Source organism: Mytilus edulis, chromosome 13 (assembly GCF_963676685.1).
Source record: "Mytilus edulis chromosome 13, xbMytEdul2.2, whole genome shotgun sequence".
Lineage (NCBI taxonomy): Eukaryota > Metazoa > Mollusca > Bivalvia > Mytilida > Mytilidae > Mytilus > Mytilus edulis.
Window position 1 is genome coordinate 73,751,340 of NC_092356.1, and position 9,605 is coordinate 73,760,944.

Sequence of the window (9,605 nt, forward strand, 5' to 3'; positions counted from 1 at the left end):
TAGTATTGTTATCTGATAAAGTCATGCCGATTATAAGATACAGTTTTCTCTGCTATCAAATCTTTCTGTTTGAATCCGTCAAACTGGAACTTATCAATTATTGGTAATATTAATTATTTAGAAAATAAAAGCTCCTGGAATGGAGTATTTTTTAATCAACAGCATTGTCCTATATGAGTTATAAATAAAGTTGAATTCTTTGATTCGCTGTTTTACGTCATGCCACTAACAAATTGAAAACTGTACCGATACGCCTTATTTTTAGTCACAGATTTTTAGTATTCGTATTGTTATCTTAGAAAGTCTACTGATTAAAATACTACAGTAGGTAACAATTTGACAATTTAGTAGTGTCAACCCTGTGATTATGACCCGTGTATATAGCATATTAATCCTGAATACACCGTTTGGTGGTGCGCCTGTCAGATGCGTAACGTACAGATAAGGTTATAGGTAACAGGTGAATATACTATTGGTATCGGTATCGGACTCAACCCGGAACTTCTTAATTATTGGCAATATTAATTACGTGGAAAACAAAAGGGCCCGGAGTGGTGTAATTTTTAATCTACACCTTTGTACTATATTAGTTATATATAAAGTTGAATTCTTTGATTCGTTATTTTTACGTGATGACGGCTGACAAATTGGATCTCGTTATTTTAGTATTATAGATGTATGTTTCATTATAATACGTTATTCTAATTAATTGGCTACACTGCAATCTTGCGTTATTCCTTAATCAACTGCATTTGATTACACAATAAAATTTATATTCATGATGAAACAAGGTCCAACAACAAAGTGCACAGGTAAATTAAATAAAAACTTGATAAAAATCGTGTTTTCATGATCCTAACTAGAAAATGTAATTATAAGTATTGAGTGCTTCTTTTTGTAACTGCATAGGGTTGTAAAATTGTTGGCCATGCTCACATTTTTAGAATGAAGCACAAAAAGAAGGATTCAATTCTTAATTGAAACCATTTGACCAATTTCAACCAAATTTGAACTGCATGATCTTTATAGTATCTTTGTATTTAACTTGTGTTTTTTGTGATCTTATACATGTATATAAGATGTGGTATAAGTGCCAATTAGACAACTCTCCATCCAAGTCACAATTTATAAAAAGTTACAATTATACTAGGTTAAAGTATGGCCTTCAACACAGACTTTTGGCTAACACCGAACAGCAAGCTATACAGGGTCCCATAATGACCAGTGTAAAACAACTTACCCTGAAACAGTAGTTTAACATTACAACATAAACCAGACACAACCGTCAACTTACCCTGAAACAGTAGTGTAACATTACAACATAAACCAGACACAACCGTCAACTTACCCTGAAGCAGTGGTGTAACATTACAACATAAACCAGACACAACCGTCAACTTACCCTGAAGCAGTAGTGTAACATTACAACATAAACCAGACACAACCGTCAACTTACCCTGAAACAGTAGTGTAACATTACAACATAAACCAGACACAACCGTCAACTTACTCTGAAGCAGTAGTGTAACATTACAACATAAACCAGACACAACCGTTAACTTACCGTGAAGCAGTAGTGTAACATTACAACATAAACCAGACACAACCGTCAACTTACCCTGAAGCAGTAGTGTAACATTACAACATAAACCAGACACAACCGTTAACTTACCCTGAAGCAGTAGTGTAACATTACAACATAAACCAGACACAACCGTCAACTTACCCTGAAGCAGTAGTGTAACATTACAACATAAACCAGACACAACCGTCAACTTACCCTGAAGCAGTAGTGTAACATTACAACATAAACCAGACACAACCGTCAACTTACCCTGAAACAGTAGTGTAACATTACAACATAAACCAGACACAACCGTTAACTTACCCTGAAACAGTAGTGTAACATTACAACATAAACCAGACACAACCGTCAACTTACCCTGAAGCAGTAGTGTAACATTACAACATAAACCAGACACAACTGTCAACTTACCCTGAAACAGTAGTGTAACATTACAACAGAAAGAAACCCAATACAAAATATCAATTGAAATCATGCCAATTTACCATAATAACACATCTGTCAAAAATTCAACAGTAGCTTAAGTTATACTGAAGAAAATATACCGTCAAGCAGTTCAGCTATACATGTAAACCTTTCTGCTGTTTAAAGTTGTTTGTCTAATGAGCACATACATACATATATAGATATAAGAAGATGTGGTGTGAGTTCCAATGAGACAACTCTCCATCCAAATAACAATTTATAAAAGTAAACCATTATATGTCAATGTACAGCCTTCAACTTGGAGCCTTGGCTCACACTGAACAAAAAACTATAAAGGGCCCCAAAATTAATAGTGTAAAACCATTCAAACGAGAAAACCTACGGTCTAATCTATATAAAAAACGAGAAACGAGAAACACATATAAATTACATAAACAATATATATAAAAATGTATATATACATATTATACGTCTAAACATCTGACAACTTTAGGACAGACATTCCCCCATCTGCAATGTGTGGTTATACAAAGCTAACACCATGATAATTGGTCAAATAATATATAATGCAACCTGTATGAGACTACTTTAACACTCAGTGATCTCAGATGCAACAGAGGGTTAAAAAGTACCTTGTCAACTTCCTTCACTTATCCATATTGGGTCTGTAATGTTCTTTGACATATTTCATTTAAACTTTTGCTACATGTTTTCCAACCAATGATATACATATGTAAGTATGATTTTTGTTGTTTTTGCGCTACTTGCGAGAAGGCAAGACATTGGGATTTCTATTCTATCAACAATGACAGTAATGTATCGTCAACAATGGTAAAGTTTTCTGCTGAAGTTAGTTTATTCATCACATGTTAGTTTTACAACTTATTCTCAGGCCCTGATCCTAGGTCATGGTCCAGTGATTGAATTAATTAGCAATTTCAGTGTTCATTTTTCTGATTAAGTCAGTTTGATAGGAGTTGCTTTACCATCAGTCCATATCAGTTTGGCGACTATTTTGAGGACCTGTCCACTAGCTCATGGTCTATGGCCTAAATTGATTAGCAATAATGCTATCCATCAGATTGTCTTTTTCTGAATTTTATGCAGACAGACAAGACATTTCTCTGTGTCAACAATTTACTTTCTCTCACTCGAAGTGCTCTATCCTAATGAAGTCATACTGCCTAACTATTTCTGCAACAGAAGCATAACTTTAAGTGTCATACAAACTATTCAAACTCACCATAGTCTTGTATCCATTCCACATTATGCATTTTTTCTCAAATATAACAGATGGTACATTAGATATATACACAAACAAAGAACATGTGGCATTGTATACATTATGTATTATACCAGTTTTGTTGCAGCAACCTCTATGCTTTTGCATCGCTATTTCAAATAAAAATCTAAATACATTGAGTGTATATTGCTTAATCAGGCCTACATTTATTCTCAAACTTAACTGATATACTTTGAGAAAGACAGTATCAAAAGTCACCACAGAAGAACTCGTTAAATGTAATCTACTGTAATCATTCTGAACATGCAAGAAATATTTGTCACTGAACGTTAAGCCATTAATGCTCAATCAAACATTCAACCGTAAATATAAAAAAAGAAGATCTAGATGTGGTATGAGTGCCAATGAGACAACTGTCCACAAGAGAAACAGACATTTAAAACAACTATAGGTCACCGTACGGCCTTCATCAATGAGCAAAGCCCATACCGCACAGTCAGCTATAAAAGGCCCCGATAAGACCATGTAAAACAATTCAAACGGCCTTATTTATATAAAAAAAAAAATGAAAGAAAAACAAATATGTAACACATAAACAAACGACAACCACTGAATTACAAGCTCTTGACTTGGAACAGGCACATACATAAATAATGTGGCGGGTTAAACATGTTAGGGGGATCCCAACCCTCCCCTAACCTGGGATAGTGGTATAACAGTACAACATAAGAACGAACTAGAAAAATCAGTTGAAAAGTACTCGCAGTTATCTGACAGCTAGTTCAAAGCCACTAACAACTAATAAAAAAATAATGCATCCAAGACTAAACTATCAGATATCGTTGATTCTCATAGGTTTGTCAAAAGCACTTAACATTTTTGCTGCTGAATTTGACAACAAAACTAATAAAGTATTATCAAGCTGCTGATCATCTGACTAAGTAAACGTTTACGAATTTGATAGAAACAGCATTTGGACTATAATGGGCATTTGTAACAAGGAAATAGATGGAGGTATAAAAGTATTTCATTATGAGTTTGACTTGAACAATGTGTTTGAATTATATATTTTGATATAATATTGAACTTAACTTTAAAAAAATATTCAAACTCGGAAAAAAAATTATTTAAACAAATATCTTTTAAACCAAAAAAGTTATTGCAATTCGAATAAATCGTAATGTGCATATTCAGGTTTTTTTTAGGTCCACGTTCAGGTCTGTAAAGTGTGTTAACCCGGTTCTTTCAGGTTCAGTTACTGCAAACATACTACGATATGGACGCATATGCATGTACAGTATTTGAAAATGTTGAATTGAGATGAAATAGTCTTTGTTTCTGACAAGGATATGAAAAATCTTGACATCACTTGAATTTCTTCATCGAATAATCGACAATAAACACTTTTAAGAGACAGTATAATAATGAAACAGATACGTTACTTTTTCCTATGTGTTTCTTCTTAGTGTTTTAAAGCAATGCGTAATAATCTATTTTTAAACATATTAATTAAAACACAAATTACAAAGTGGAAAGTCATTGGAAGTTAATTAAGAAGAAAAATAGTCAAAGTTGTAATTTCCATTCGTATAATCTGTTTGTCTTTACATATCCGTCAAAGACATAATTATTTTAATTTCTTTCCACTTTAAGTTATTTTTTACCGCTTTTAACGGAAAGCAATAGATATGTGGTTAAACAATGGTCATATCGATATGTGGTCTACTATATATTATGATATATTATTTGAATATTTTAGTTTAAAAGATAATTAAAACAAAAATTGCTTCATAAAATTTGGTAGCTCCACATGCAGTGAGCCAGAATTAAGGTAGGCTAGATATCTGATGAATCCTATAAACGTTACATCCTTTTTTTTCGCCGTTAAAGCTTACTTATCCATACCGATCGATTCGGCCGAAACTCCAACATGGAAAGTCATCTGGCAAATTATATCTGCATTTGTTTCAAAACTATAATTAATTATTTTTCAAAAATTGATGTTCCATCTTAATTTTTTATAGATCAGAATCGCTTTATTGTTATGCAGTTTAATATTTTTCACTTGTATAGTCCCCAATGCTCATCAACTTTATAACTATTTTGATATGAGCATCACTAATGAGTCTTTTGTAGAAAGAAAAATCACAAAAAATACTGAACTCCGAGGAAAATTCAAAACGGAAAGTCCCCAACAAAATAGCCAAAATCAAAGGATAAAACACATCAAACGAATGGACAACAACTGTAATATTCCTAACTTGGTACAGGCATTTTCAAATGTATAAAATGTTGGATTCAATCTGGTTTTATAGCGCTTAAACCATCACTAATATGACAGTCGCATCAAATTCCGTTATGTTTACAACGATATGCGTGAATTTCACTTAATTTTTTCAAATATTGAATATTTCCTTTATATAGTTCGTCGATTTTGAACCGATAACTTCATGAAATTATAGAATTTATCATCTGTTAAGGAAGCACAATACGAAAATTTATACATCCAATTCCCCAGTTTTAAAAAGCTGCAACTTTCTTTAAAATGCTTGAAAAGTTATAAAAGTGTTATTTATGGATAGCTAACAAATAACTCTTTCAAATTAATGTAATGCTAGTATTATACAACAATTATGTAATCAATTGTGCCGTAAATTGGTTCAGAGAACGAGCTGCGTATTTTTGAAAAATAATTTAGAACTTATTCGAATAATACCTATAGGGTCCAAATACTCATATGGTCCAGATACATTGATACATGTACTAAATACTCTATGCATTCAGTTAATAATTTTCATGTTGTTTGAATGTTGTGCTGGCTTTCTTCTTTGTATATTAACTACCTGAGATAACAATAGAATTCTAATCCTTTCAACTGTAAATTAAGAAGTATGCATTGTGCTACCCATATTACTATAATGTAACATATTCATGTAAAATATGTATAACTGAATTTATTTAATGGTTTAAGATACAATGTTAATTGCATGTTATAAATTAAAAGTAAAATCACAAAAATACTGAACTCCGAGGAAAATTAATTCGGAAATTCCCTAAACACATGACAAAATCAAATGACAAAACACATCAAAAACGAATGGACAACAACTGTCATATTCCTGACTTGGTACAGGCATTTTCAAATGTAGAAAATGGTGGATTGATACTGGTTTAATAGCGCTAAACCTCTCACTTGTACGACAGTCTCATCAAATTTAATAATATTGATAATGATGCGTGAACAAAACAAACAGACACATAGGTAAAAATGTCACCAATAAAGGTAAAAAGTCTAATAAGGTAGCTATAGGTCACATTCGTGAAAAGGGAACGGGATTGTAGTTACGACATAAGGAACATATATCCGATGTCATGTATATCAAATTGTATATATGATTGGGCAAATAAATGGGGTATGCGATTTAACGCAAAGAAATGCTACATACTAAGCATAAAGAACAAAAGCCAGAGATTCTATGCACTCAATGGCCACATACTCCAACAAGTTCAGAGCAACCCATACCTAGGAGTGCAGATATCAGAAGACCTGAAGTGGAGCACGCATATAACAAATGTTGCCAAAAAGGCTAACTCAACACTAGGCTTCCTCAGAAGAAATTTACGATACTGCCCACAGGAATGTAAGAAAACTGCTTACACTTCCATAGTAAGATCTACAATGGAATATGCAGCAACAGTATGGGACCCCTACAGTATTACAGACTCAAACAAGCTAGAGAGAATACAAAGACAAGCAGCACGCTTTATAACAGGCGATTACAGAACTAGAGAAGATGGCTGCATAACAAACATGCTTACAAAATTTGAACTACAGGAACTACAATTGAGACGCACGAGCCAAAAGCTTATATTTATGTACAAGGTGGTTGAGGGGCTGGTACCTCCTATTGATCCAGACGACTTCCTCAAATCAGCAAGACCAAGACGAAACATCACAGCTAAAAAGTTTGACAACTATCAAGCCACAAACATTGTTGAAAAACAAGTGAGGAACAATACCAGGTGTTTTGACATTCCTACTAGTAAAACACCGCAACATTCAAATTCATTCTTTGTGTCCACAATAATAAATTGGAACCATCTAGAAGACACTATTGTTCTCGCAACTAGTGTAGAGAGCTTTAAATCTGCTCTCGCGAAACGTCAATAAATCGACGGCGCCTTCACTCCCGTTGTATAAAAGCCAGAATTGGTAGCAACGACGTACCCATACAGATACAGATACAGATATCATTGAACAGATAACAGTTGGACCAACTCGTAATTGCGTCCGTAAAATTTACGACTTGATTTGTAAATTAGTAAAAGAAAAGACCACATAGAAAAAAAATGAGCCTCGCATACGCGGAACACATTTTTTATCCTAAAATAAATATAAATAAGCAGATTAAGTATGAATTCAAATGATCGAGACAAGTATACATCAGAGACCAAAATGCATAGAAGTAGGTTAAACTATAGGTCATCGTACGGCCTTTAACAATACACAAAGCCCATACCACATAGTAAGCTATATAAGATAAAGAAATAAGAAATGTTAAACAATCCAAACAAGAAAACTAACGACGGGCTTAATAAAGAACAAAACAATAAACGAAAAAAAAATATGGTATGCAGCAACAAAGACAATTCAATAAAAGGCTTCTGACTAAATTTCTTTTGAAAAAGCAAATTTTCACTACAACATTATAATTGTATTTTGAATATTCTACAAATAAATACGTAAATAAAGGCAACAGTGGTATATCGCCGTTCAATATTCATAATTCTATGAACCAAGACAAAACCCCAGTAACAAACTAAAACCGAGGAAAAAAAATCAACTACAATAGGAACACGATGGAATAACAAAAAACACTGAACTACAAGAAAAGCAAACGCCAAATGTTTCATCACCATTACTTTTAGAATACGTCATATTATGGTCCTATGACTTAATAATGATGCCATAAGATACATGTTTAGATCTGTCTCACGATACTTTTGAAAACAAGGCCACAGATCACGACGCGGTTGTTCTCATTTCCAATTCGATAAAGAAAAGAATTTCTTTTATTTAGTTCATGTCTCTTCTTTTAAATTTGTTAAAGACTAGCATTTCATATGAATTTTTTAAGTCAAATTTCAAATAAATGTTTATAAGTAGAATAAGTAGTGCTGATATAATTGGTACACATTCAAAATAGCAATTAACTTTTATTTTTAAATGTACTTAGTGCTTGTAATGTAATAAGGTTTGCATAACCTTGACATAAAAACAGAATTAAATAAAAAAAAACTGACATTCTTGTGTCACAAGTTATAATCATTTGTTTCAAATTCCTTTGGATTGATGCCATCAAAAAGGTCACAGAACTCATGATCTCACCTTAAAAATATTTTGTTCTTGTAATGGGACTGTCAAATACGATATATGAAAAATATCAATTGTAAAATGTTTTGGAACATGCAAGAATCGATCCCAGAGGATGATTAAATTCTGGAATACTATTGGAAACAGTTACACTGTAAAATATTCTGGTCAAATCTGATTGATCGATCCATAAAACACATTTTTTATTTAGCGAAATCAACTTAAAATGGATAAATATTTACATGATAATACAACGAAGATAGAGTATATGAACATAAGAAGATGTGGTATAATTGCGAATAAGTCATCTCTCCACCTTATACCAAATGACGTAGAAGCTATCAGATCCCATATGTCTATAGGTCTCTGTACGGACCACAACAATCAGAAACACACAACAAACACCGAATTACAGATACCTTACTTGGGACAGACACGTACCGCGGGTTTAAACATGTTTACTTGAGTGCACCCCCAATCAGCAAAATGGCTAGCTGACATGCAGATATGAGACAGCATGCAAGAACAATTCATAGAATAGTTAATGTAGCGGAGATAGACTCCCGATTGCCTCTAAATAATTATGTATTATAATAGATAAGAAAAACAGACGCCACACATAACTCGGAAACAAACAAATAAAAAAAAATGAAAAAAAAAGTATACAACACACTTACACAAGACTAACAAAGGCTAGAGATTTCCGACTCTGGGCATGCGAAAACATACGGCGGCATTAAACATGTTTTATTAGATACAGTCGTCCTTTACTTTTAGCAAATGTGGAATCAACAAAAACACAACAAAGCGCAAATTAACAGTCAGTTTAAAATAAGTTCGAGTCCGACGTTAGAAGAAGAAACTAGGCAAAATGACAATAATTAACACAAATAAGCAAAGGGCTACCAGAATTTAGTGACATTTCAGCTCCAGACCTCAATTAATCTGATAAAGAGATAATGTCTTAATTAAATCTA

At 33.0% G+C, this 9,605-nt stretch overlaps 1 protein-coding gene across 1 annotated transcript; it reads left to right on the top strand.

Moving 5' to 3' along the window:
- The first annotated feature begins 6,669 nt into the window (after positions 1–6,669).
- On the top strand, positions 6,670–7,425 carry LOC139500552 (uncharacterized). Its single transcript, XM_071289301.1, has one exon. The coding sequence runs from the start codon at positions 6,670–6,672 to the stop codon at positions 7,423–7,425; it is 756 nt and encodes a 251-aa protein (XP_071145402.1).
- The last annotated feature ends 2,180 nt before the right edge of the window (positions 7,426–9,605 follow it).